The sequence below is a fragment of the Thermothelomyces thermophilus genome, chromosome 4, assembly GCF_000226095.1.
Source record: "Thermothelomyces thermophilus ATCC 42464 chromosome 4, complete sequence".
Classification (NCBI taxonomy): Eukaryota; Fungi; Ascomycota; class Sordariomycetes; order Sordariales; family Chaetomiaceae; genus Thermothelomyces; species Thermothelomyces thermophilus.
The window spans coordinates 1560559-1587923 of NC_016475.1; the positions used below are offsets into that span (position 1 = coordinate 1560559).

General features: G+C 54.2%; 8 protein-coding genes across 8 annotated transcripts; 4 read left to right on the forward strand and 4 right to left on the reverse strand.

Annotated features, from left to right (window-relative positions):
- Positions 1 to 3481: 3481 nt before the first annotated feature.
- Positions 3482 to 7621, reverse strand: MYCTH_2306252 (uncharacterized protein). The gene is made up of 4 exons (XM_003663930.1): positions 7044 to 7621; positions 6585 to 6899; positions 6180 to 6533; positions 3482 to 6128 (listed from the first exon to the last, which is right to left on the reverse strand). The coding sequence occupies exons 1-4, from the start codon at positions 7164 to 7166 to the stop codon at positions 3732 to 3734; spliced, it is 3189 nt and encodes a 1062-aa protein (XP_003663978.1). The 5' UTR covers positions 7167 to 7621; the 3' UTR covers positions 3482 to 3731.
- Positions 7622 to 8302: 681 nt separating this feature from the next.
- MYCTH_2306253 (uncharacterized protein) lies at positions 8303 to 9779 on the forward strand. The gene is made up of 2 exons (XM_003663931.1): positions 8303 to 8448; positions 8561 to 9779. The coding sequence occupies exons 1-2, from the start codon at positions 8422 to 8424 to the stop codon at positions 9614 to 9616; spliced, it is 1083 nt and encodes a 360-aa protein (XP_003663979.1). The 5' UTR covers positions 8303 to 8421; the 3' UTR covers positions 9617 to 9779.
- On the reverse strand, positions 9780 to 11193 carry MYCTH_2306254 (uncharacterized protein). Its single transcript, XM_003663932.1, has one exon. It carries the CDS (start codon positions 11112 to 11114, stop codon positions 9873 to 9875), a length of 1242 nt encoding a protein of 413 aa, XP_003663980.1. The 5' UTR covers positions 11115 to 11193; the 3' UTR covers positions 9780 to 9872.
- Positions 11194 to 11311: 118 nt separating this feature from the next.
- Positions 11312 to 12538, forward strand: MYCTH_2306255 (uncharacterized protein). The gene is made up of 2 exons (XM_003663933.1): positions 11312 to 12079; positions 12207 to 12538. The coding sequence occupies exon 1, from the start codon at positions 11482 to 11484 to the stop codon at positions 11875 to 11877; it is 396 nt and encodes a 131-aa protein (XP_003663981.1). The 5' UTR covers positions 11312 to 11481; the 3' UTR covers positions 11878 to 12079; positions 12207 to 12538.
- On the reverse strand, positions 12538 to 16788 carry MYCTH_2306257 (uncharacterized protein). Its single transcript, XM_003663934.1, has 3 exons — positions 16580 to 16788; positions 16224 to 16510; positions 12538 to 16172 (listed from the first exon to the last, which is right to left on the reverse strand). The coding sequence occupies exon 3, from the start codon at positions 15031 to 15033 to the stop codon at positions 12820 to 12822; it is 2214 nt and encodes a 737-aa protein (XP_003663982.1). The 5' UTR covers positions 15034 to 16172; positions 16224 to 16510; positions 16580 to 16788; the 3' UTR covers positions 12538 to 12819.
- Positions 16789 to 19656: 2868 nt separating this feature from the next.
- Positions 19657 to 21429, forward strand: MYCTH_2306260 (uncharacterized protein). Its single transcript, XM_003663935.1, has 5 exons — positions 19657 to 19769; positions 19982 to 20275; positions 20394 to 20476; positions 20542 to 21197; positions 21251 to 21429. Exons 2-5 carry the CDS (start codon positions 20053 to 20055, stop codon positions 21267 to 21269), a joined length of 981 nt encoding a protein of 326 aa, XP_003663983.1. The 5' UTR covers positions 19657 to 19769; positions 19982 to 20052; the 3' UTR covers positions 21270 to 21429.
- Positions 21430 to 22361: 932 nt separating this feature from the next.
- MYCTH_52463 (polysaccharide lyase family 1 protein) lies at positions 22362 to 23784 on the reverse strand (the record flags this gene model as incomplete). Its single annotated transcript, XM_003663936.1, has 5 exons — positions 22362 to 22641; positions 22772 to 22914; positions 23052 to 23290; positions 23384 to 23553; positions 23636 to 23784. The coding sequence occupies 5 exons, from the start codon at positions 23782 to 23784 to the stop codon at positions 22362 to 22364; spliced, it is 981 nt and encodes a 326-aa protein (XP_003663984.1).
- Positions 23785 to 25018: 1234 nt separating this feature from the next.
- On the forward strand, positions 25019 to 26490 carry MYCTH_2306267 (uncharacterized protein). Its single transcript, XM_003663937.1, has 5 exons — positions 25019 to 25381; positions 25462 to 25519; positions 25603 to 25775; positions 25920 to 26022; positions 26158 to 26490. The coding sequence occupies exons 1-5, from the start codon at positions 25289 to 25291 to the stop codon at positions 26295 to 26297; spliced, it is 567 nt and encodes a 188-aa protein (XP_003663985.1). The 5' UTR covers positions 25019 to 25288; the 3' UTR covers positions 26298 to 26490.
- Positions 26491 to 27365: the final 875 nt, after the last annotated feature.

A 27365-nucleotide genomic window follows, 5' to 3' on the forward strand; every position in this document is an offset into this window, starting at 1 on the left:
CATATAAGCAGACGCCTTAAGCTAACGAACAGATTATACAGAAGAACGAACGGAAACAATGCTACCATTATTTAAGGAACGAATAGATAGAACGCTATATCACGAAACATAGATACCTATAGAAGATAATCTACTCGACTTGTTCCTAGAATGTTACACAATCTTTCGAGAAGAAAGAATCAACGAGGCATGGTATTAAGTAACACCTAGACTAGTGGTACCTGACGGAGTAGAAGAAAAAGATAGGAAACTCTAGTACTAAGGCAAAGTATATATCTACGATAAAGATCAATAGCTATAAATGATTTAAGAACTCTATAAGTCGAAACTCAGAGGATATAAAGGAGTTATGAAGACTATCGTATAAGTCAAGAAATACTATGACTTTCTATAGCTAACGATACAAGTCAAGGAAGTCGTATAGAGCTACGACATCTATAATTGAAGCAAAACGGTATAACATAAGCTATATAGGCTACTTTAGCTACTACTAACAGCTAACAAACTATAGAGTTTAGTGACGATAGACTTTATTACGAAACTACTAGAATCTAAGGACATAGCTACAAGGGTAACCTACGATAGTATTCTTACTATAGTAGACCGCCTGACTAAATAGGCATACTTCTTTCCCTACAAGGAGTCCTAGATAGTAGAATAGTTAGTAGATATAATCTATCGGCAAGTTATATTAATGTACGCTTAGCCATAGGAATAGATTACTAATAGAGATACCAAGTTCATATCGAAGTTCTAGCAAGCGTTAATATAACGATTAGGCGTTAATAGCAAGCTATTAACGGTATATTACCTATAGACTGATAGACAAACGGAACGATTAAACCAAGTTATCAAACAGTACCTCCGTTCTTACGTTAACTACTAGCAGGACAACTAGGTTATACTATTACTAATAGTATAACTCACTTACAATATAACGCTAACAGAAACGACCAAAGTTATACTATTCTTTGCGAACTACGGATATAAAGCAGACCTTAGGCAAGGGCTAGAGGTTACGGTGCTAAGAGCAGTAGTCAAAGCAAAACAAATGTACGTACTATATAAGAAGCTTAAAAAGGAACTTGAGTTTGTCAGAACTAGAATAAAGAACTACTATGACAAATATAGGCTCGAGGGACCTTGCCTAGAGAAGGGAGACAAAGTCTACCTAGTTATACAAAACTTATAAACCAAACGACCAAGCACGAAGCTAGACTTTAAGAAGATCAGACCCTTTATTATCAAAGAACAAATCTTAATATCTAACTACCGACTATTATTACTATTATCTATATAACTATAGACAGATGTTTTTTATATTTCACTTCTCGAACTAGTACTAAAGAACGCTAAGGTTATTACGTATATTAAAGCAGAGGACGAAGAGGAAGAATAGGACATTAAAGAAATCCTAGATTTATATATTATTAACGGAGAACTATAATATCTAGTTAAATAGCTTGATTTTGGATTAGAAGATAACTTATAGGAACTAGTTAAGAACCTAAGCTACCCCGAGAAACTAGAGTAGTTCTACCGGTAAAATCCTAACTAGCTATAAGAACTAGCTCTAAAGCCTATTCCCTAATAGAAAAAGAGGGGAACCTACTAGAATTAGGACTAGGATCTAACCTAATTAACTCCTAATCGAGCACGTTAAAAGTACCTAACGCCTAAGCCTAACCCGTAAGGGTCTACGTCTCTGATATTAGCAAAGGAGTATCCGGTTCTTCCTCTTCCTCTAGACGAGCTACGCCATAACAAAAAACCTTGGTACTATAATCGCGCAGGGATTGCTACAAACGACGTAATTAACTTAAACGGCTTAGTGTCTAAGTAAGAAGCGCCTTGGTCTTAGCAATCTCTTTCGAAACCTTCTCCTGCTCTAACAAATTCAAAAGGACTAAGACGGTTAGTAACCTAGGACTATAAAGGAAAATAACAAGGAACATATAGGCATCTATAACGTTTAGACCATTACACTTCTTGCCTATATAAATATAGTTCTGACACTTATTTAAACCCTCTATCATTATATAACGCTTTCGTGGCTTTATATTCTAACAACGCTTACAAGGTATAGTAACCTTATAACCCTCTTACTTAATCTTGATCGTAATAGCATGTTGTTCGTGCTTAAGATCGCGACAGTTCCTAGGAATACGATTAGCCATAACGAAGGGAAGCTAGCGGAAGAAAGACGTTACCTATAGGGAAAGAAAAGGGGGTATTAATAGTATTTAAAACAAGTCATAAGAAGCTTTCGGGTCGAAAGCCCTAAAGAGGGGGCATCGTGTTACAAGCCAACCATATACCACGACCTGGTAGGGCATAGGGGGCTAAATAAGCCACCAATCAAGAAGGGCACAAAGCGAGGCTGACATAGGATCGCTAGGGAGCGCGGGCTACTACGGGCGAACGATTGCCAAAAGGGAAAGATAACGAAGGATAGCTAGCTACTAAAGGCGATCTAAGGATAGGATAGAAGGGGACTATAAGCAATCGGCAGAAGTATATATATATATAAATAGCTACTCGTTATAATAGACTCTAAGAGTTCACTAGTGATAGCAACCTAACCTATAATCACAGTACTTATACCAAGTATTACTGACGACTGTAGGAGACAACTCTAGTGTTGTTGTAAACCCTTTAGCTTCACCGAATCCCTTAGACGACCTGTACGCTTGTCTTGCTTAATTTACCTTCGTCTGAACCCTTTTAGAAGAAGTCTGAGTTAGGTTCGTTATACTCTAGGTATAAAGAAAGACTAATATGGTATATAAGAGTAGGAATCTAAAGCTAAGCTTTAAATCTAAGAGGTCCTTACTTAGCATTTAAAGGGCTATTTTCTTAAATTATAAGTCTAAGTTAGTTATCTTACCTAAGGGGACTTAGATAAACTCTAGCTAATATATCTAGCTTATCCTTAATAAATACGCTTACCTATTTTATAAAAAGGTCTTTAAAGCTTAAGGCTAGGTAGTTTAATAGGAAGATAGAGCTACTTACTATACTTTAAAGGCTACTTAGAACTATAAGGCTATATTACAAATGGTTACTCTAGAGTAGCCGGCTTAGAACCTAGATTTAAACCCTATTAAGAACCTCTAGCGTATTATAAAGATTTAGATCAGCTAGTAGCGCTATAGAATATATAACCTTAGGTATATAGAAGAGGTCTTATACGAAGAATGGAATAGATTGACGTGCCAGGATTAGGAGAGGGTAGTCCTATCATTTACGAATAGGTGTAAGGAATGTATTCGCAACAAGGGAGGAGCTACACACTACTGAATTTCCTATATATCTAAGCTCTTTCTATACTTTCCAAGGAATCAGGAGACCTATTTCTGTATTTAAATGCCTAGTGTTGCTATTACTATATGTCTTATAAGATCGTGGGGTGGTGTGTAAAAGACCTACTAATCCTGATATGGCTAATCACTTTTTGGATGTGACTGTACAATACTTCGTACCGTGGGTAATCATACCAGCTCGCTAGATTGGCAACCTGCGAAATTCCGCACCCGAATAGCTACGTATGCTGTACACCAGTCCCCGTCCCGAGCTCAATGATGAAAGCCTGATCCAACAACCACGACTTACCCTCTGTCCCCTGAGTCACGCAACTTCCCATCTACCTGATGCGCAGAGAAGAAAACACGAAGAAAAAAGACAAAATCCGACCCCGACATCAAACCCAGTGTGACTTGACATATTTCGTTCTAGGCCCTCTCCCAAACCTTCAAGAACTCCCTCCTCCCAAAGACCCTTTCCCTCCCATGCTTGATCACCAACCGCCAAAACACCCTGTCCTCTCTACCACCACCTGGCTGGCCCTGACTGTCAGCTGCATCGGCCGCAGAAAGGCGAGGAGGAGGAGGAGGCATCCTCCCGCGCAGCGCATCCATCCAGTCCTCGATCCCCCTTAGTGCCGCGTCCTCCTCCTCTGTCCACACCCCGGGAAGGTTGGTCGGGATCCCCTTGCCTCGCGCGAGGCTGTCGAGCACGGCGCCCGCGTTGGCGAACTGGCACGTCGTGGCCTTGATGGCGCGCGCAATGAGCTGGGGCGGGTATTTCCGCTGTGAAAGGAAGTGGTTCATGATCGGGGCTGGGTTGATCGGGGTCCTCCTACGAACGGATTGAGGGGTCAGGCTGGAGGTGCGTCCCGCCGTGGAGGAAGAGGGAGGAAGGATCCGGATATTGGTTGTTGCCGCGGCTGCGGGCCAGGGGTGTGGCGACGAGGTGTTGGCGGGCATGGTGGCTGCTTGTTTGCCCCTGTCGCCCCCCCGGTCTCTCGGCCACGGTAATGATCGAGGGGGGGGCCTCCCGCCACTGTTGGCCAGGGGCCTTGAGCGCCCGACGGCGACGGGGAGATTGCTGATTGACTCGAAAGCGTCGCTGGAATCGGAGTCTTCCTCTTCATCGTACTCAATGGACGGGAGGCGGGGTTCGGCCGAGGATACGGCTGCCGAGGCGGTTCGAGGTGGCCGCACGGGGGAAGAGGCTGCTCCAACATCGGAGAGCAGCTGTCGTGACGGAGTGGGAGGGCCGCTGCCATCGGCCCCTTCGATTTGCCCTGGCGGTGGGGGAAGCTGCGTTTCCAGCTCGATCCGTTGCCTTGCCGGCTCCGGACGACGAGGCGGTCGGGTAGGGGTCTGCTGGTTGGTGGCGGCCGCCCATGCGCCAGCAGTCCCTTGTCCAGCTCGTGCAGCACGAGTTTCTGGCGTCTCGGGAATCTCGCTGCTTTGGTCGTATCGCGGGCGCTTCTTGACTAAGCTGTGGAACGGCGAGGTCGACGGCAATCTGGCTCGTTTCAAGCCAACAAGGGGAGGCGAGGAAATAAAGTCGTCGGATGTCTGCGAAACAGCCACGGTATTGTCGTCTGGCTCGGCCGCAGACCCCGCCTCAAACTCTTGAGGCAAGCAATCTCGTTGCTCTTCCTGAGCCTCGTTTCTTTCGCCATATCCTCCCTTCTCCCCGACCTCCTCTCCCTCTCCCTCTCCCTCTCCCTCTCCCTCTCCCTCTTCCTCCTCTTCTTCCCCATCCTTATCCTCCCACTGCTCAAACTCCCTCAGCGCCTCCTCGAACCCCAGCAAATGCTTCTCAAACGCAACCTTCAAATGCACCGGCACATGCGGTTCCGCAATCCAATCAAAGCCCAGGTTCTCCGAGATGACCTCCCAGTCGCGGGATGCGTGGTCAGGCTCCGCGGTAGCACACCGCCAGAGGTCCCAGAAATCCACTATGTGATTTCCTACTTGCGCCCATGGCGAGGAAGTGATGTTGTTGAGCATGTTGTACTCATTGAAGTTGCGCCAGAACTCTTCGCGGGCCAAGACGGGCGTAATTTTGGTACCGAGACCGGGGGCCGTGTCTTCCCCTACGTTCGTGTGAATAGCTTCGCTCTCGTTCTCTTGCTGGAAGATTGAAAACTCCGCCTCGCCTTGGGATGCGGAAGGTTCAATGCCTTCCTGGCCCTGCTCAGGCTCACGTTCGTCCGTCACAGGCGCTTTTTGAGAAAAAACCCGCTCCGTTTGGAGGAGAGATGTTGATCCTTCAGGCTGGTCTATCGGTATGCTAAGAAAGCGCCGTACCAAGAAACCCTGTGCTCTCGCTTGGAATCTGGAGATCGCAAGAAGAGCCCTCAGCTTCTTTCGCAGACGTTGTGCTCTCCAGGCGTGCTGTATCTTCCTAGCGGCCAGGATTCGTTGCTTTCTGTATCTTAGTTCCTCCAGTATCTTCAAGCGTTGATTATCTGCGTGCGCGACGGCTCTCGTAATGCTAAGTTGAGGCGGTGGCGGTGGCGGCGGCGGCGATGGTGGTGATGATGATGGTGATGATGATGGTGGTGGACGATTATCAACGGTTGCCTGGTTCCGGGGTAGGCTTGTCGTTGTTGACTTGGCTGCTGATCGAGGGACGGGTGGTGTCGTTGGAACAGCTGGGCGTGTGTGTGGCTGAGGAGGCTCGGTTGCCGGCTTGCTGGCTGGTACAGGCTGAACCGAGGGGCTATCAGGCTCGGTTTCGGTCATCCGATGATTTGGCTTATTGTTGGGTGTCCTCGATGAGAGATACCGCAAAAACCGACTGCGATATGATTGCGCGGTATGTTGGGGATGCTGGGAGAGAAGGGTCAGCTTGATGATAGCAGCCATCGAAGAGAGACTGACCTCGCGTTCCAGCTCCTGGTATATCACGTTGCCGCCTGGCAACATTCCCGCCCGCATGCGCTGCGTCACATATTCAATAAGCAGCTTGTCGTCCTCTTCAGTAAAAACAGCCCTGCCCCTTTTCACCGGGTCCGAACGGGGCGGAGGAGCGGGATTGACATCGGGCTGAGGGGTTGCCGCCGGAGCCATTGGCAGGGCTGCAACACTGGGCGTGGCATTACTTGGAATGCCACCACCTGGCTGTGGATTGGGGGACGGTAATTCCTCCAGAACTGGCGGCAGCTGATCTTCGGGAAGCAAGGACAGCTTCTTGACCCATTTATCCCGCCACGACTGCCAGGTGTGGTGGGGGTACTGTTGGGAGTTAGAGACGCACGTCAAATATCAAGATGGCTGAGTGCTCACCCGCTCGGCAAGCTTCTGGTAGATTTTGTTGCCAAGGGTATCAACCCCTGCCCGCCGTACCCAGGTGACGAGTATCTGTTCGTCTAGCTGGGTGAACGGCACCCGAGTACCTTTTACGGGCATGGTTGACCCGGCTGGACGGGGTTCAATGGTGCCATGTATGCGATAGTTCTCAATATTGAGGAGCTCCCCTTTGGCGACAGAGTCCTCAATGTACTTCCAGGATACGGACCGCAGGGGGCAGTCCTTGCGGGCGTGGTCGGCAATCAACACGTCGGCGTGTTTCTCCAGCAGCACAACTTTGCCACCATTGTCCTGTCGCACTGTTAGGGGTTGCCATGGCATGTACAGACGTAGGTTTTTTTTTTTTTTTTTTTTTTTTTGGTTTTGGGAGGGGGGGGGGACAAAGGGGGGAAAAAGGGGGAAAGGGGGGAAGGGGAGAGAGAGGCGGCAGGTTACCTTGATTTTACCCACGATGGAACTCCGAATGGGCACCCGCTGTGCAACCCAAAACTTGATTCCATTAAATAGAGTCCCTTCGTACCTTCCTTCTACCCCGTCGTAGGTGGTAGGGGCTGCCATGGTGGCATGCTGCTGAGCTTGCCTAGGAAGCTGTGAAAGTGAACCCTAACCCCAGGCCAGCGCCCAGGATAACCTAAAAACGGAGGAATATGAGCGACAAGCAAAGGCCAGGTATTAATTCGGTTCAACACATTCAAAGGTTGCAAGCCGGCTTTCTCTCCAATGAGACCAAATGGGGAGGTTCGATATATGGGCTGTGTCTTCTTGTCACGCTGCGATCGATGTATGCGCGAGACGAACGCGACAGTAACCGTGGCGCGTCTTGCAAATCCCTGCAGGAAAGCTGGACAGCGTCTGCTTTTGTCAAGATTTCAAGGAAAAGTAGTGAATAGGGAATCGCCAGATCGACCTTTGATCGTGCCAGGAGTGGCAATCCCGGGGAATAAATATGAAAGTTGGGCTCTGGATTGGAATGCAGTTCGGTTTGCCTGGCGCGGTGGAGGCCCAAATGCATAGAAGTTACGGATCCGTTGTTACTTCCGTAATCGCGGTGTCACGCGATTTGCAAAAGCGCATCGCTTAATTGCTTACATAACTGCTTAACGAGTCGCATTGTCAAGCGCAGTTCACTTAACAACAACAATCTCTCATAAGAACCCCTAGCGCAATGAAGAAAAAGGCATTGAGATGAGACGACCAGGGCCTGCCTTCCTCTTCGGCGCTTGAGCGCCAATTTGCATTCTAACCCCGGCATTTAATCCTTCTTTCGAGTTAGCACCACGCTCTCCGACTTAGTGGGAGCGGCTGCAGCGCCCGCTAGTTACCTGGAGACCTGATTTCCATTTCCTTTGTTGATCCCAGGTCAACTCGGGAGGTTCGGTTGCAGTTGGACTCAAACCAAGCAACTTACCAACCTGCGCAGCCCCTGTACACAGCAAACCTACTGTACAACAAGCGCTGCATTCTTTTTCACGTCCTGCAAAGGATGCATTTGACTGGGCTGCATCATAACTCTCAAAATGGGCATTATTGCGAAAATTGCCCTCGTTATCCTGGCCATCTCGTTCATGGTCTTTGTGACCTTTTTCGGCCGCCTCCCAGCACTTCGGTAACGAAATTTCCACAACCTTAAAGTGCTTGACACTACTAACTAAAGTTTGCCATTGTCTAACCCTATCAACTTTATAGACATACACCGATCGCCTGGCTGCACCGCCTAATATGGGTACACCTCCCCAATGGCCTCACAACCCTTGACCGGCGCTTTACCGGGGGTAAAGTGACCTCCTCCTGCACCCGCTTCTTCAACTACATGATGTACGACCGGCACCCAACCGTCTTGGTACGCCCATACCCTGTTCCCTCCTTTTTTCTCCAAGTCGAGATGTTTCCGCCTTCGCCCAGCTGACTGAGATCTCCCTCCCCTCCTTCCCCCCTTTTTCTCCCTTCACAAGATCTTCTTCCTCGTCCTCCTCGTGGGTGGCGAAGCCCTGTATCTCCCCGCGGCCTGGCCGCAGCTCAGCACCCTGCAGAAGACGACGGGCAGCGTGGCCGTCTTCCTCCCCTACCTCTTCCTCTACCTCTCGGCCGCCTCGGACCCGGGCACCATCACGGAGGCGAACCACGTGCCCGAGATGGCGCGGTACCCGTACGACTTCACCCTCTTCCACCCGGGCGCCGTCTGCGCCACCTGCCGCCGCCTCAAGCCCGCGCGCTCCAAGCACTGCAGCGTGTGCCGGCGCTGCGTCGCCCGCTGCGACCACCACTGCATCTTCATCAACAACTGCGTCGGCGCCGGCAACCACCACTGGTTCCTCCTCCTGCTGCTGTCCACCGCCGTCCTGACCCTCTACGGCGGCGTGGTCGGCGTGCGCCTGATGACGGCCCAGATGCGCCGGCGGTTTCCGAGCTGGGCGCTGCTGCCGTGGCGCGCCGACGGCGGGCGCGGCATGTCCATAACCGATTGGCTCGTCGTCTGGAGCTGGGGGATGCAGGACGGTGGCCGGGGCGGCGGCGGCGGCAGCGGTGGCGTATGGCTGGCCGCTGTGACGTTGCTGGCGCTGATGATCAGCCCGCTCGTGTGGGCGCTGCTGGGCTACCACCTGTGGCTGATCTACTGTGGCACCACGACCAACGAGTCGATGAAGTGGTCCGATTGGCAGGCCGACATGGACGACGGGCTCGCGTGGAAGAGGAGGCTGGATCCCGGGCGCATCAAGGACCTGACGGTGGAACCCGCGTGGACGAGGTGGCCCGTGGAGGCGGAGCAGGTCCTGGTGCGGACCAACGACGGCAAACCGCCGACAGGGGAGGTTCTCCCGGGGTACGGGGAGTGGGAGGGCGTTTGGCGCTTGAAGGATGTCGAGAACCTCTACGATCTCGGATTCTGGGACAACCTTGTGGACGTGTTCTTGCCCTACTTTATGTTTCGGGATCCGTACGTGCCGGTGGCAGAGAACAGGCTGCGGAGGAAGAAGAAGAGGAGAGCGAGGAAGATCTACCTAGCCTAGGTTGCCTTTGGGACGGCCTTAGCACGAGGTATCAACAGCGCGAGATATTGGCAACAACAACAAGGAGAGAGGATAGTGTAGATAAAGTAGGAAGTGTGATCTCAAGCATCCAAGAACCTATCGGGTATCATACTTGCCGTCCAGTCTAGCAGTCCAGTTCCATGTACAGTACATTATTTTACAACCTTATCCATACACGCTCTTCCCAGGTACCGTAACCTCCTCAACCGACCAATGATGGAAACCCCCTTTAACCTCAGAACGATGGCCGCTGCGGCAATATCCTAGCCTTGTTGGCCTCCGAATCAGCCATCCACTGGATCTGGTCAAAGGACACGATCTTCTGGGCGGCCGGCTTCGGCGGCGGCGCATTGAGCACCCGCTTGTCCTCCACCAGCCCAGCCAGGCGGCAGATCTCCCATCTCGCTCCGACGATGCCCACGCCGTTCCCATCGGCGTCCGGGTCCCCCGCCGAGGTGACCCAGATCTCCCTCTGCCACCCCTTCTCGGCACCCTCCAACCACGTAGCGCTGCCGGCCTCGACCCTCCTCAGCTCGTTCCACACGCTGCGGCAGACCTCCTCGACCCGGCTCCGCGCCCGCTCCTCCCTGGTGTCGCGCATCAGCTTGTCCACCTTGGTTAGCACCACCGACGTCCTGACCTCGGCGTCGCGGAGCGTCTCGAGCACCATGCGGTCGGCCTCCTTGATGCCGGCGACGGCGTCGATGAGCAGCACGGCGCCCTTGAGCATCTGCCGCCGGGCCAGGTACTTCTGGATCTCGGTCCCCCACTCGGCCTCGGAGCCGAGGCCGTAGCCGGGCAGGTCGACCATGATGAGGCGGTGCTGGGGCGGGGGCTCGAGCAGGTCCCGCTTGGCGCGGCGCTCGCTGCGGCTGCCGGTCTCGATCCGCAGGCGCTCCTTGACCTCGCGGGCGCGCTCGAGGGCCGCGATGCGCTGCGCCTTGCTGGGCGGGCCGAAGCCGTACGCGTTGACGCTCTTGGTGCTGCCCGCGACGCGGCTCGTGATGGCCAGGCCGGCGGTCCGGGCCTTGAGCCCGTGCGCCTTGCGCGCCGTGTCGGCGTCGGCGCCCGCCAGCGCGTTGATCAGCGTCGACTTGCCCACGTTGGACCGCCCGACCAGGCAGACCTCGGGCGTGTGCGTGTTGACGGGGATGTGCAGGAAGCGCGAGGCCGAGTAGAGGAAGCGCGGCGCCTGCGACGTGAAGACGGTGCTGGCTTGCTGGAGGGAGGCCGCGCTCGGCAGTTGCGAGGGCACTACATGCTGTTGTGGGTCGTTGGAGGGCGACGGCAGGTACGAGATGGCCGGGAATCTCGGTTCCGCGAGCGTGGCTCGTTTCTTCTGCGGATTGGTCTTGGACGAAGGAGGGTAGTATTTCGAGGGGAAGCCCTGTGAAGGTGACGAGGAGAATTGGCGGCGGATTTGCCGGGTAATATTGGCAGGTAGCGTTGTTGGTGATATCCTCTTTGGTGTCGCCATTGTGTTGGTGTGTTGGTGGGTTGACCAGCAAACCCGTGGATGGATTTTCTTTGTTTGAATGAATGTCGTGCAGTCGCACATGTTCGGCGGATTGGAGAATCGCTGAAGATAACTGAATGCACTTAATCGAGACAATCTTGCCTGCTGGGAACGGCATTCACCAGATAAGGGTTAGGGTTAAATTTCCCTTTCCTTGGGTGATGCAGTCCGAAACTCTCCATCAATGAACGTTGACTGTACGGAGTACTCCCGTCGCCTACCACAACAGTCCCTTTTCTTATTGCCAACCGCTATATTCGGAATTCAACGTCGCCACGACAGAAATATAAAACAACAAATATCAAAATAATAGAGAAGAAAAAGAACAATGGCCGCGCGCCTCCGCTCCCTCTACCGCTCCCTCCTCCGCGAGCTCCCTCCGCGCCCGCTCCTCTCTAACCCGCGCGCACCCCTCCACCAGCGTCTGCGCGACAACTTCCAGCCATCACCATCACCATCAACAACAACGACGACGACGACGACGACAACGGGCCCCACGGCCGCCGCCGCCGCCGAGCTGCGCGCCGCCCAGGCCGAGCAGTTCCTGGCCTACCTGCGCGCCCAGCGCACCTACGTGACCCTCCTGGAGCGCTACAACCCGGGCATGGGCATGGACGACGAGGAGCGCGTGCGGCTGACGGCGCGGCGGGTCGGCATGGACCTTCCCGTCGAGTACGACGGCTCGGCGGAGGACTCGGTCGAGGGCGGCGAGGGGAAGAAGTAGACAGACGGTTGGCAAGAATAAGAAGAAAAAAGGGAGAAGGGGGCCTCCGCCGGGGGGGGGGGGGGGAAGACCTTTGATGGGGAACCGCTTACAGCGCGTTTGTTTGTTTATTAAAGAGAAAGTGTGATGTGTACGAGCAACAGAAGGGTTTATCGCGCAGGCGGCCTTTTGGCGAATTTTGTGTTGTATCAAACCGGCACTGGTGGGTACTATTATTTTTTCTCTTGCTTTGTGGCGGAGAGAGTGGAAAATGGTGGTTGTTTGGTAGGTTGTGGATATGGCCTGAACTGGGAAATGCCCACCAGTGTGTTGACACTCTGTATTTACAGGAGGGAGAATCTGGTAACTGTACTATCACATCAACTGTACATACATGCATACACGACGCGGAATGGAGGGACTTAAAAATTCTCTCCGCTGTGACGTGTGTTTTAGATCGCCTATGCTCTGATCTGATGATATCAAACGAGCCATGTTGGCCCGTTAGTGTCTCGGGACGGGAAATAGCATGTCCTGTTTTGTCGTTCTGGACTTGCGCAGAGGGCAACCTGGAAGGTATGACGCGTAGAGGTTAGGCGATCAAAGCTCCCGTCGGGATTATGCCTAGGCTTCTTGCCAGACACCGCAAGGTTGGGGTCCTGATATAGGAAGTACGGCTTTGAAGATACAAGTCCGTGAATCGTCCTCTCCTCCATCCGTTGACTCATCTCCGTCTCAATATTATTCAGTTCATATACATCGTAGCCTCGTTCTTCTTCAGATAGTGCACTGAGAAGAGAAAGAAAGTAGAAACAAGAGATATAGACGGCAAAACGGGGTATCAGAACCGCCATCAGCAAATCACCCTAACTGGGGGCGAAGCCGTGGAAAACGCCAGGGCAGCCCGGTGTGTCATGAGAGAGAGAGAAAGAGAGAGAGAGAGAGAGAGAGAGAAAAGGAGTCTCAAACGCCACCAACGCCCCCTTCCTCAAAGCTCTCATCCCAACCGCCCGTCTCCAGCAGGTACCCGCCGACCCCCTCCTTCACAATCCCGACCGTCTCCCCCAGCGCGCTGTTCCACTGGTCCTGCACCACCCGGACCTTCTCCTTCAGGTCGTCCGTCAGCCGCCTGGTCTCCTCCGCCTTCGTCTCCTCCACCCGGGCCGGGTCCCTGCCGTCGAGCTCCATCACCTTGGCCTTGGCCGTGACGCAGGCCTCCTTGACCTCGTGCAGCAGGCAGAGCAGGTTCGTCTGGCTCTCGATGAACTGGTACGTGCTCTTCTCGGCGTGCAGCAGCAGGCTGTAGAGGTACTGCAGCGGGTGCTCGTGGTAGCTCGGGTTCTCGGCGAACTCGGCGGCGGGGATCTGGATGTGGAAGCCCTCGAGGTCGGCGCCGTCGGCCGGGATCTTGTCGAGCAGCCGCTTGAGCGGCGGCGCGATGTCCCAGAAGGCGTTGAGCTGCACCTCGACCCCGCGCACGACCGTCTCCTCGACCACGTCGCGGAACTCCTGGGTCCGGCGCAGCGCCTCCTCGGCGAACGCCAGCGCGCGCTTGGCCGCGTCCTCGGCGAAGAAGGCCTCGGCCGACGCCACCTTGTCGTTTTGTCCCTCCAGCCGGTACGGCACCAGCACCATGTCGCGGTAGCGGTCGTTGCGGTCCGAGAGGAGGTCGTACAGGCTGCGGTGGAGGGATTCGCGTGCCTCGAAGATCCACTTGAGGAGCGTGAGCTTCTCGAGAAGCTCCGGCTGCTCGTCACCTTCCTCCTGAGGGAGGTTGGGGTTGGACTCGTGGGTTTCGTCAAAGAGTCGGCTGCGGAGGGACTGGAAGAGGTTGGTCGCCGCGTTGATGCGCGTCTGGAGGATCTCGTTGACCGGCATGACAACGGCCGTCTGGAAGGAGTCGAAGTCTTTCCTCTCGAGCTCCCTGACCTGGTTATGCTCCTCCGTCTTGGCCTCGGCTTCGATAGCCGCCGCTTCCGCGTACCCGATGGTGCCCGAAGAAACTTGCTCCTGGAGATGCTGGCGGAGAGCTTGCCGGCGCTTCTTGGTCGCCTCGGCGGCTTCTGCCCGCATCTTTGCGCTGTCTTGCTCGAATGCGTCCTTGATCACCTCGATCTCCTTCATGTCGCTGATTGCGCGGACTTCGGCGCGGGTCTGCGCCAGCTCGGGGTGGTTATTGTTCACGGCGGGGTGGTGGCGTGGGTAAGGGGGCGGCAGCGTCACAAGCCGAGAGACATCCAGGTGGTCCGGGTTTGGGGTGGCCGGCGCTGACGAGGAGGCGAGCGAGCTGCGGGAGAAGTTCTGCGGCGGAGCCGCCGGGTCTTGGTCATGCCATCCGGTCTTTTCCGGCGGGAAAGAATCGCGCTTGCCCGACCCGTCGCCGGGCGAAGGGTGCGTGTCATCGATCCACTGCAGCGCCTCTCGTGCCTCCTTAGGAACACCCATGTACTTTGATTCCCTCTTGGACCTCTCAAGCCGGCCCCCGGGCGCACCGGTCGAGTCGGACTCCCACCAGCGACTGGCTGGCCGCCCGCGAGAGTCCTCCTCATCGAGCGCGTCGCTGACACTCATGCTCAGGATCGGCGATAGCGAGGGCATGTAGCCGGATGACTGCCAGTTTTGGTTGGCAGGCGTCGCGGGCGACGGGGGCGCCGGTGTTTGGCTGGATGTCGGCGTGTTCCCGCCCAAGGCAGACCCGATGGACCCGCGATGCGATCTCGGCTCCGAAGACTGCGGTGTCAGTTCCACGGTTTCGCTGGTTATCGAGTTGCTCGACTCCCGTCTGGCAGCCATCGGCCGGAACAGATCGCGCGTCAGATCGAGAATCTCGGACCCCATGGCGCTGATGGCCGCCCCGTACCGTTCCCGTCGTATCCTCGACTCGCTCACAAAAAATTCGGCAAACAGCCTGACCCGTTCGGCATCGTCGGCCGCCGCCGCCTCGTTCCGGGCGAAGGCCGTGAAACGCTCGATGGCTCCCCGAGCGAACTGGTCGGTCGTCTGCGTAATGACGGCCTGTTTAGTTAACGGTGGTAAAGGAGTATTTGGCGCACTCAAAGGATCCACGCCCATGCCTCGATGTGATGAAGATGATCGACTCCCGGTCGGGGGGGTTGGGAGGGCTTTTGGCGCCAGGACTTGGCGCTCAGGCTGCTTCCCGGCGCTGGGGGACAGCATCGTGGGTGTTACCTGTCCCGACAGAATCTGTGCTGACCCATCAGCCCGTGGCGTTCGCGATTCCTGGCCAGGGTCATGCGGCTCGCCCGTCCTGGGAGCGTCGCATGTCCTCGCCGACCGCGGCGTCCCCCGGTTGATGGTCAGTCGTCTCTGTAGCCCCCCGGCAGATGGGCTTGGAATCACAATATCGGAGAGAGGCTGGGGTCGCGCGGACGGGTCGACTGAGCCGCGAGCAACCCCTCGTGTTCTGCTCTCGCTCCTCCGCTCGAGCAATGTCTGTGCCCTTTCGCCACCCCTTACGGCAGGGCTCCTGGTCAGGCCCCCCGTTGGGCTCGCCGTGGAAACGCCGGGTTCGGGTAAACTGGCGGCTGCGCCGTTCTCCGTGCTTAGAGTCTCGGAAGCAGGAACCGTTGTTGCAGCGGTCGGCGGCTCTGGGGTAGACGCGGGGGGACCCGGCATATTGTCTCCATCCCTCCAGTTTGCTGGGGTGGGCGGAACCGGTCCCAGAGCAGCGACGCCGCTGGGAGGAGGTCGTCGTGTCGGCGGTGAGACGATGGGATCACTTCCGGACTGCGTCCGCTGCGCGCTTTGGGATCTTACTGCTGACGGCGGCGGGCCCGGAGGTGGCGGCGGTACGGGCATAGAAGGGTCCCACCTTACTTGCGAGGAGGACCGCGACCGTGCCGAGGTTGGCGTGGACACAGCCGGGGTCGACGCCGCTCGACGTGCTGCCGGCGCCGTATTCTGAACAGACTCTTGGTCGGTCCGTTGTTGCGGTATCTGAACGGTCAGCGGCCCCGGGTGGCCGGAGTTGCAACGCGACATCAAATTGATACTGAAGGACCTGTTGTGTTGTTGCTCCGGAGACGGACTTGTTTGTCCCACCTCACGCCTTCTCCCCAGAGATGGCAGCCCAAACCGTCTCTCGCGCGAGGCACCCCTTGCTCCCGGAGGTGGAGGGAAAGACGTGTTGGCGGCGGGCGGCTCCGTCGCAACCCTCTGTACCGCCGGCGGCGGTGGCGGCGGTGGCGGCGGGGCTCTGGCGACAGATATGTTGGCCGCTTGCGGCTGATCGAATGTCGTACTCGCAGGGTGTCCGCTACGGGGAGGAGAGTACGGCGGAGGCGGGAGCGGCGACGCTTCCACGGGTCAGTCACGGCAAGGTGAACAGAAGGTTGGGGACTGCTCACTCTGAGGGTCCTGAAAAGACTGAGCAGCCTGGGCGTGCTGGATGCGATCGGGAGCCGGGCCGACACTTGGCGAGGCTACCCATTCTTGCGGGTTGTATGGCTGAATGGCGCTCAGGGGGGTCTGGCCGGGCGGGAAGGCACCGTGAGAACTCACTGACAAGGCCGAGACCGGCGTGTTGTTGGAGTTGTGGCCATGAAATCCGCCCAGCGATCCCGTGAGAAGAGGGTTCAACCCGGCACGAAGGCGCGCCGTGGGATCGCGCGAGGAACTCATCATGCTGGGCAGGCTTTATCAAACTCAAACCCGAGGGTAAGATATGAGTCTTCACTTTCTGGCGATATCCGGCCAGGCGAACCTTGGGGCAAAATGTGGACAAGGCCTGCGTCGTCCCACGCTGTCCCAAGTCGTCACCAAAGAGAGACCTCGCGACGCCGTCACCAAGCCATTCACATCCGAGGTTACGTGTTGTGGGGGAGCTCGGGGGTCAGGTTCCCAGCCGCATGTGACACTTGCGTGCAAAGGCCCAGATCCTGGAGATGAGCGGTAGTTGCGCTGGCTGGAGTCGTCCTCGAAGTTGTGGTTCGCCCCAAGGCGCGGCTGCGTCGCGGGGTGTTGCGGCCTGCAGTCGGAGTCGAACAGAGGGCGAGAGCGGTGCAGGACGTAAAGAGGAATTGCACCAGGCCCGGCCGGGGTGCCGAGAGGAGGCGACAGTGGGTTCACTGACCTATCAGTACTCTAGCGTCGTGTGTGTTGCAGGTGGGTAGATTAAAACCGTCGGACGTGCATGGAAAAGCGGGAGCCAACCCTCCCGCTCTTCGGTGGTAAGGTAGCTGGGGTTGTCGTGAGTGGCCTTTGGCGACTTGGGGGCGTCTCTGCAACTGCTTTGAAACTACCCCTAGTTCTCCGTGCCCTGCAACGGTGCAGCCTTCCAGATCGATCAATGGTTAGTCAATGCCCAACCATTCAGTGCTGCTGCCTCTCTGCCCAGGCCTCTCTGCTGGCGCAAAGCGTAAGAAGGTTGAGTTGAGATCCAGCAAGTGTGTAAGATCAGAGTGTCTCACGGCGATCACCACTGGATCTTCCCGTCCCTGTCCAACCTGGGAAACCTGACTTTTGGAGGTTAACCAGGTTCGGTGCTGCAAGACGCGGACACGCAGGTGTCACTTGGGATCGACACACGCGACGGCTCTGTGCTGCGATACCGTCGAGGATGTATGTAGTTAGTCAAAGCGTGCCTCGGAGATTGGCACGAAGTTCGGGGATGTTTCCAGCCCGTGTCTGCCCAACTTAGCAACACATTCCCCGCAAGTCATCAGCCTTGATAGATCGAGGCCGGCGACCCTGGCTGTCGCCCTTTTACCACACCAGAACAACTGCATGCTACCCACGCGATGTTGGCAAGCCCTCTAAGGGAGGGTGGAATAAAGGCACGGCCGAAAGGGGGGAGGGGCCACACGGGGCTCGATTGGCCTAGCGTAGGAGGCCTGTGCCGGCTATCTATTCTTGGTTTTGGGCAAAATACCCAAGACCAACAATGATTCGCCAGAAGCTGTGCATTGGTCGTGATGCATGCTGCGGGCGCTTAACCCCTTGCTCGATCCTTGGCGCATGATTCGATTGTTGCTTGTCGTTGCATCCGCAAATGGCAGATGCCTGCCCCACCTCCGCTCATGCTGCTGCTTCACGCAGTAGGATGCAGTCGAACCGACACCGCGATCGTCCCCGGTAGTATGTGGACGAGAGACATATGTACATAGTATGAGCGGGAAGTGCAAGCCCAAGGCATGGTTGTGGGACCGCCAACCAGCTGTTTCCTGTGCGCAACCTTAGGTAGCACAAGTGAGGTAGCATCGTGGAACGTGACCCACGATTTGCCTCCCCTTTGCTTTCGGCCCTCGACGAGCAGTTGATGCACTTGTTCTCCGTACGGTTCAGCCTTAATAAGACCAAGAAGGCCGAGCCGCTCCTGCCTCTAATCAGCGCTGTAGGGACAATCGTCTGCGATCTCGAGATCGGCCGAAGGGTGGTTTATCACCTCTATCCTTTGGTAGCTCAAAAAGATAGATACTAGTGGCTTGACGTAGCGTCGCGCGAACCACCGAAATTACCGAGCGGGCAAGTCCTCGTTCACTACCTAGACAACTCTTCATCCACTGCTAGCGGCGCTTCAGCCGAGGCTTTCCACTTCTTCAAGATGCTGGGCCTCAGCAGGTTGGTGGGATATTAATAGCAATGGGTTCTTCTCAATGCGTAATTCGACTGGTTACCATTGCCATCGCGAGGGAAGCCAGCATCGGAAGAGCTTGATGCCGAACGACGAGTTTTGAGCGAAGGCGCCTGTTGCCCGAGTGCGGAATCCTGCCAGACACGCCTGCCTAGTGGCTAGGTAGCCTCGGTTTCTCAAAGCACTGCAAGGGAAGTCAGGCATATCGACATTGCTCGCAAACGAGATCTCCGGATGTGACGGCCAGTGGCTTAACGAGGCCGCTCTGAACAATCCACCGATTCCATAGGAAGAAGTTAGCCAAGCGAGCGGGGGTTTTCTTTTCGTACGAGTACTAGTAGTGTAGCGGCCAACCGTCGAATCTTGGCAAAAGTCTATCCTTTCAGTTGGGACTGGTGTTCTTTATTTAGACAACAGTCGGCGCCTCGCTTGAGCATACGCCGAAAATATCTTGCTGGTTCGCGCCGGCTTCTGGCAACGGAGTTCGGCCGGACTCCACCCGGCCGGGATGGGCCGAGCGGCGAGAGCGGGTACATACACAACAATCCGTGTACACTAGGTACTGTCCACATGGGTATATGTGTGTGCGTGTGTGTGTGTGCTTGTTTGTGTGTATGATGTGTGTTTGATGTGTCTCGTAGTGTAGAAGCACTAGCACCCAAGTTCTCTGGCACACAAAGCTCGTGTCGTGTTCCTTGACCCCCTCTTCAGGGCCTCTCTACCGTAGTAATCCAAGGTTGTCGACCCTCAGATTGAATCGCGCCGTTGGCGGGATAAGGCAAGGCGACCCTACCACGGCCAATTTGTCTTAAACTGCTGAGCTGAACCGAGTATGCGGGACTCGGGATTCTGTGGTTCCTTGCGAACCTCGAGACATCGTCCATTAGTTATGTCGAAGATCCATTTTGTAAGGCGATGCTCTGGTGTCCTACACACGTGTATGGAAGGCTGATGAATCAAGGCAGCTCAAGGCCGACGGTCGTCAGGGAATGGCAAGAGCTGGTCAGAGGCAAAAAATGGCGATCACATTCACAGATTGTCTGCTGCTCGGTCTGGAACCGCCCCTCAATCGGGCTCGATTGGGGGACCCCGCCCCACGAAAAAGGTTAGGACCTGAACCCCACCAAAGGCGGTCAGATTTCCTGCCCCTGTTCCCCGCCCAATTGGAGCGGAGCCTGCTGAGTTTTCTAGAGCTTTCCAAAGATGCTCTCTCACAGTTGCTCCCATCTCTTCATCTGGGCGAGCCTCGCTCCCCCATCAACAGCTCCGAGTTGACTCCCCGCAGGAAACACCGTGACCGACGTTCCCGATCAACAAGCAGGTACGTTTGTTTTTTTATGATTTTGCACGTCTGCACTCGTTTCCGCGCCAATTGCTCCCTGATGATTGTTCAGCTGGCACCAGTCATAGGGTGACTTGTACTCGTTCCTTTGATGACAGATGCTGCGGCCAACCAGGCCATCTCTGACTGAGCAACAAGCAGCGCGTGTATCTTTTACGTGTAGCTCGGAGATCCGTTGCTGACCGACGCAGAGTGATATCGAACTCAAGACAATTCCTCCAAACCCCGTTTACCGTTCTCGACAAGCGCCACCGCCGCCAAGATGGTTCTGCACAATCCCAACAACTGGCACTGGGTGAACAAGGATGCGTCAGCGTGGGCGCGCCAGTGGTTCGAGGATAACCTCACCAAGATCGAGGCAAAGGAAGGAGATGTCACGGCCAAGATCACCAAAGTCATCAGCATGATTGGAGATGTCGAGGTGGCGCAGCGCAAGGGCAAGGTCATTACGATTTTTGATGTCAAGTTAACCCTGGAGTATACAGGTACGTTCTTTTATAGAATACAATCACTCTGTTTGTCACGTTGCGCTCTTTTTTTGCTTTAGATGTCTACCTGTAACCTGTGTCTTGCCAACCCGTAGCTGAACTGTCCATGCCCCAGGCTCCACTCCCGAGGATGACGACATCTCGGGCACCATCACGATTCCGGAGGTGTCGCACGATCTCACGGAGGACGAGTTCGTGGTAGGTCTACTCTTGTCATCCAATTTGCTGGCCCTTGACCGCAGACTAAGAAAGTATCACGTCAGTTCGAAATCGATATCTACTCCGAATCCAAGGACAAGCAGCCAGTCAAGGACCTTGTCCGGTCGAAGCTCGTCCCCCAGCTGCGGACCGAGTTTCTCAAGCTGTCCCCAGCCCTGATTGCCGAGCACGGCAAGGACATTCAGCATGCTCCCGGCTCGAACCCCTCGAGTGGCTTCTCTACCCCGAAATACCTCCCCCAGACCACGTCTTCAGCCAAGCCGGCGACCACATCAAGCTCAAAGACGACCAAGACCTCGATCGTCAACACGACCACTGTGACCGACAACGAGGAGTTCCGCACGACGGCCGAGGAGCTCTACCAGACCTTCACCGACCCTCAGCGGATAGCCGCCTTCACTCGGGCGCCTCCCAAGGTGTTTGAGGGGGCCAAAAAGGGCGGCAAGTTTGAGCTGTTTGGCGGCAATGTCTCGGGCGAGTACCTGGAGTTGGAGCAGCCGAAGAAGATTGTCCAGAGCTGGCGTCTGGACCAGTGGCCGGCCGGCCACTACTCGACCCTACAGATCGAGTTCGACCAGAACGATGTTGACAAGGTCACCACCATGCGCGTAGAGTGGACGGGCGTGCCCATCGGCCAGGAAGAAGTGACCAGGCGGAACTGGCTCGAGTACTATGTCCGCAGCATCAAGCGGACTTTTGGGTGAGTGTCACTGCCCGGCTTGCTGCATATCTGATGCTAACCCACCCCGTCAGCTTCGGAACGATTCTCTAGAGGAACGGCATTGCAAGGGAGACGGCGTTTGGACGGAAGGGTTACGGCAGTCTGACGGGTATGCACGGTACGGGATGGCAATGGCATCTAAAGACTTAGAACGGCCCAGCCTCGTGTATCTCAGGGGTCACGATTTCTTGATGATTCCTGGGTATCACCGGCGATATACGGCGTTACGAAGCACTGGCCAACAATAGAAAGGATAATACACGCCATACTATCTCCACGAGTTGTGTCCCATCGACGTGTTTGTCAGCAACCTGCTGCGGGAGTAAAAGAGAAAAAAAATCAGTGAGGACCTCGCCGGCGAGGGGTGGCGTTATGAGCAATTAATTAGCGCCCCAAAGAGGAGAGAGTCCTTCGCGGTTGAAGGGTGGTGGGTGGCGGTTGTTCTCAGCTGGGGGAGAGCAACATTGTGTGAACACCGTTTGGATTGTACTCCGTGGCAGCATCTGGAATACCTCGTTGCTGAAGTTACCATTGACGCTCTCATCGTAGGCAGGAAAATATGAGAAAATGAAGTAGAAAGTGTGGTTATAGTTGTTGGGGATTCAAGAGCAGAGGTTTGAATACCTAATTAGGTCGGTACTTTGCAGCTGCTACTTCCAAATATAATTAATTAATAAATGTACTGTGTATTAACATAATTATGAGTTCTCTCTTTCGACACGCCTGCTCTTCTTTTAGACTCGCCCTGCAAAATTAAATCAAACGATCCTGTCTGTCATTCATTAATTATTTAAACTTTTTTTTTTCGTAACACAGACTGGAGGCCCCTGTTCACGGGATGCATTTGCGGTCACATCACGATGGTTCTTTTCAAAAGAACTTGAGACTTGTTTGGCATCTTCCGAGCTCTACCTCGTCTCCAGGTTTTTTTTTGGCTGCTCGGTACATCTTTGCCGTTCGTCATCAAAACCAGCGGCTCATGATTGATCACGCCTCGAACCTTCCGGCCGAGCGCTCCTCGTCTCTTTCTCCCTCGATAGAGTGAATCATGCGGCATCACACCACATAAAATCGCCAGACGAAAAAAAAAACTATCACGGAGATACGAAAAACAAAGGGTGAGAAAAAAAAGAAAGAGGCGGCTTAGAAGGCGAGAGTGGCGCCGCTGTTGGCGGTGGCGTCGCGGACGTTGGCGGAGCCGACGACGGAGTACCGGTAGGGGATGGAAGGGGCGGCGTTGGCGACGGGGGCGTCGTTGGTGGAGCCGCCGAGGTCGACGTCGACGACGGCGGCGGAGCCGTCGATGTCCGAGTCGAGCGAGGTGATGGCGCGCTTGGCGTTGACGAAGGCGCTCGACTCGACCAGCACGACGGCGCCCATGCGCGTGTTGACGCCCGAGGTCGTGATGGTGTCGTAGTAGTTGCTGGGGAGGAGGAGGAGGAGGAGGAGGCGCGGTCGTGTTAAATTCAGCCAGTTCTTGCAAATTTGTTTTTTTTTTTCTTACGGTTTTTGATTTGGGAAAGAAAAAAAAACGAAAATCGCATCTGGCTTACTTGAAGATGTGACCGGTGCCGAAGCGGATCGAGGGCGTGCGGCTGCTGATGTTGGTCCACCTGTTGTTGGCGTACGTGACGTGGAGCTTGCCCGTGTCCTCGTCGGCGTTGCTGTCAGAGTGGCCGACCAGCGAAGCCTTCCACTGCAGTTGAGAAAGGAGCGAAGTGATGACTTGGTCAGCAACGTGATCTTCTTCTTCTTTTTCATCTTCTTCTTATTCGAGGAAGAAAGCAAAGAGAGAAGAAAATAAAGAGAGAAAACGTGGGCGAGGGGAATTACATGGTCGTGGAAGTGGGTGTTAGAGACGGTGACCCAGTCGGCGGCGTGGGTGATGTCGATCAGACCGTCGTAGTAGTCCTTGTCGACGTTCAGGTCGCCGCTCAGGTCGAGATGGTCGAGCCAGACGTTGGTGGCTTCCTGGACGGTGATGCAGTCGCCGCCCACCACCTTGCTGAGCTTCAAGTTGCGGACGATGACGTTCTTGACGCCCTTGATGGTAAGGTTGATGCCGGTGAGGGCTGAACGGGTTCTGTTAGTAACTAGTCTATTGCCGGGCTCATTTTGTGTTTATAATATAACGAGAGAAAAAAGAACAGAAAAGGCCGACGTACAAGCACCGGCCTTCCCGAGAACGCTCGTGTTAGCGCCGATCTTGACGGAGCCAGAGCCGCTGATGCTGCCGTCGACAATGATGATCTTCTTGTCGTCACCCTTGGCGGCGGCACTGAACTCGGCGAAGCTGGTGACGGTTGTGGTCGTTCCGCCCGCACCTCCAGTTGTGCTGTTGTGATGTTGTAACAAACCAAAGGTTTAGCATCAGCAGATCCGGGGCACCAAGGAGATATGGGGGAGTCAAAACTCACCCGCCGTTGGTGGAGGCGTAGCCGATGTCGCAAACGTCGTTCGGGCTGGCACGCTTGTAGAGCTGTCCGCCGATGTTGACTGTGGGTGTGGGCGAGGCGGCAACAAGGCCGGCCAGGGCGGCGATGGTTGTGGTCAACAGAAACTTCATGTTGGGCGTCGGGTGTCTTGAAATTTTTGTTTCTTTTTTTTTTTTTTTTTTGGTTTTCTTTTTCTCTTCTCTTCACTGTGGTTTGCGGAGAGCTGAAGGGTATTAATATAGTATGCTTGTTGATGAGAAAAGGAAGTGTGATAGGACTCGTACGAAGGCGAGGAGGGTTGGTTTCAGATTTATATACGCGCTCCAGTCATTATCCCTTTACCTGATTACGCAGTATCAGATGGGTCTCTCGCTACATCCCATCTCCAGATTCTTGGTGTTGTTCGTTACGGTCGTGTACTCGATTTCCTCCGCTAAAAGTCCGAACTCCCCCCGAGTCACACCAAGGGCTCGGCAGCCCGAAACGACGGACAAAACCATCCAGCATTTCTACACGAATGAGACGAATGAGGGCGAGAGTGGTGCCAAGAAAACTCCGGAGCGACGTGAGACCGCCGAGTCAAAACTGACCTGATCTCGTAGGACCAGATGTTAATAGTCGTATTTTTTACCATAACGTATCAGAATTCCCGTTCGAGGCAACCCCGTCGTCAGGCGCCAAGACATCAGTGGTGGAACGAGCTATTTCGGTCAAGGACTACGCAGGAGCAACCCGTACTGCGTACTCGTTCGTTCGCGCGTGGGCGGGATTCTGTCCGGCCCCGGGGCGAACATTCCGGTGTTTCATGTTTCGATTTTCGATCGTCAAGTAGCAGGGAGCAAGTGTGGGGCCGAGAATTGAGGTTGGGAAACTTTACGCGCTTCCGCTTCCGCTTCCGGAAGAGCTACCGCCGCGGCCCGCTTATTACACCAATGGATGACGAAGACATACTACTACTCCGTAGTGTAGGGAACTACCAAGTAAGTACGGATACCTCCTCCGTGCCTACCTAATAGGTAACCTAGCTACCTATCGATTCGAGAACTGAGGAAAGGGGGGGTCAGAAACGACGATCATTTTCCGTTCTGCATGTTTTTGACGGCGAGCGACTAATTATTTCCTGGTCAAGCCCTCTTCCGCCCGCGTGTCCTGAGGCGCAACCTTTTCGTTCCCCAACTGATGAAACACACAAAGATACTCCGTAATTCTCCCACCAATGGCGCAGAAAGGAGGCACGCTGAGCCTCAACCATCAGCCAAGTCTGCCTCAGCAGGGGACGGCCGATGGGTACGGGGACTAGAGTAGCAGTTGAAACCCCACGAGTTGTTTGTTCTTGATTAAACCCAGATGTTCCCCTGCGTCCCATTCGTGGCAAAAGCTTGTTCGTTTCGTTTCCCGGTGCGGCGGTCGACGGGCAGTTGGATCCCGGATCTGATTTCTGCAGTCCACATGCTCGTGGATGCCCGTGAGTTGCACGGAGAAATGAATCCGCCGACTACACACCTACCTGAATAGTCTTTGAATCCTGAAGGGTCATATTCGTCGGTGGTGCTGCTGCTGCTGCTGTTGTTGTTGTTCCCCCTATCCTGTCGCGGCTCGCGTGCTAGATACAGGACGAAACTGTCTGCACACGAGATGGCCAAGACTCTCTTCCGACTAGTTAGCTTTGCCGCTGCCTTGAGCACAGTGCTCGGTCACGCTGTTGTGACAGTTCCTACACCTCGTGGAGTAAGTGCTCACCCTCCCGCAAACCCCCCCTCCCCTCCCCCCTTAAAGAAAGGAGTACACACTGACCTTCTTGATACCAGGCTGGTCCGTACTACACACAACGATGTGGCGAGACCTACGCGGTGTACATGGAGAAGGGTGAGAGGTTATCTCCCGAAACGATTGCTACAAGAAGGTGCTAGAGATGTAGGACCGCTGACCGAGCTTGGGGGGGGCCGCAGACAAGGCCGGCCCTATCGAGAACGGGGTGGCAAAGGCAGGCTCAGAACTCGGCTGCAATCCGTTCCTCTGCCGGGGCTACCAGTACGAGGACAATGAAGCGGTGGAATACGAGCCGGGTCAAGTCATCGACTTCCACGTCGACCTCATTGCTGGGCACCACCCGGGCTATGCGGTAAGTAGCACCCGTCAACCACATCCTCCTCCTCTCTACCTCCAACCTAGCTGGCTATTACATTAAGTGCTGGCCCAGGTCGCTCTATTTGCTTGTTACCTAGTACTTAATTACTGACTTGTGATGTTCTTTCCGCCGCTCAAGAACGTCTCGATCGTTGACCTGGAAGCAAACAAGATCATCGGCGATCCCTTGAGGTCCTGGGATGACTATCCAAACGCGACAGCGACGACGCCTCGGTCAGACAGTAAGTGAAAATCAAGTCAAGAACCATCGAAGGGCGGCCGGTTTGTGGCACTTGCAAAGAACTGGAAAGGCTTGGGATTTTCAAGAATCAACAGGCTAACCACTGCCGCTCTCTCTGTTCTTAAATCACTAATAGTCGATTTCAACGTGACCATCCCGAACACGCTCGGTACGGCATGCAGCACCGGCGGCAAGTGCGCCATCCAATGGTACTGGTATGCGAGCGGGAACAAGCAGAGTTACGAGAGCTGCGTCGATTTTTACGTCAAGGCTTGATAATAGTGGCTGCTGCGCTCGGTCGGATCCCTCCAGGTTCCGGGCTTGCAAATGAACGGAAGAACATGTATATACAAGAATAAACCCTTCACAAGGAACAACAATGACCGAGTCGTAATTAGGTACCCTGGGGCATGCCAAGGGTGGTCCACTGGTCAAAGTGCCTGGCCGTCCACGGCTCGTTGGGCGCCAGCTCCCCATGCGACTCGACGATGTAGTACTCGATCAGCAGGTTGCGCGTTCTGAAGTTGGAAGTTTGGTGGAATTCAATCCTCCTGATCATGCTGAGCTCGATGGTGTGCCCTCTTCTAGGAAATACCAACAGCGCTCCTGATGACTACCTCACATGGGAAGGAAAGTCGAGCAAGTTTGCTGTAATTAACACCTCTAAAAACCCACGAGGACTCCCCACAATTGAAAACGAGCGGTAACTAATTATCATACTGATCATATCTCCACTAAGTCGAATCAGTTATTATTACCATGGCTGGAATCAAGCAGTCGAGGACTAAATACTTGCAAGGAGAGGACTATATGAGAATGCAGGACATTAATTCAGATCGTAGACGTATTGGATATGTCAGAAGCTATAGAGCTTCTAAACGTATTAGCCACGCGTTTGCCACAGCTATATAAGGCTGTTCAACGCATTGGCCAGCTCCTTTGTCTATAAATATCACTCGTTTTGTCTCCTTTGTAGATAGTTTCAACAAGGCACTCTTTTCCTTTGTACAGCCTCCTACTACAGACTGCTTTCAACGCTCCCGGAAGCTTATCACTACATTTGGCAGTTATAAGCCTAATGCCTTGACTACTCCTCTGCTAATATATCTTTAATATTAGTAGTAGCTTCTTCTATTATAAACTCTCTTACCTTGCTTTAATATACTTTCGATAATATATCTATCTATTATATCTAAGATCTTAGTTAAGACTTTTATATACCTTATAGGGCCTAGTTCCTGGAACTTATAATATATCGAACTATAGTTATAGGCTAAATTTGCTAGTATATGGGGATTTATTAACCCTAATAGTGACTATAAACTAGATCTAGAAGTTCTATAG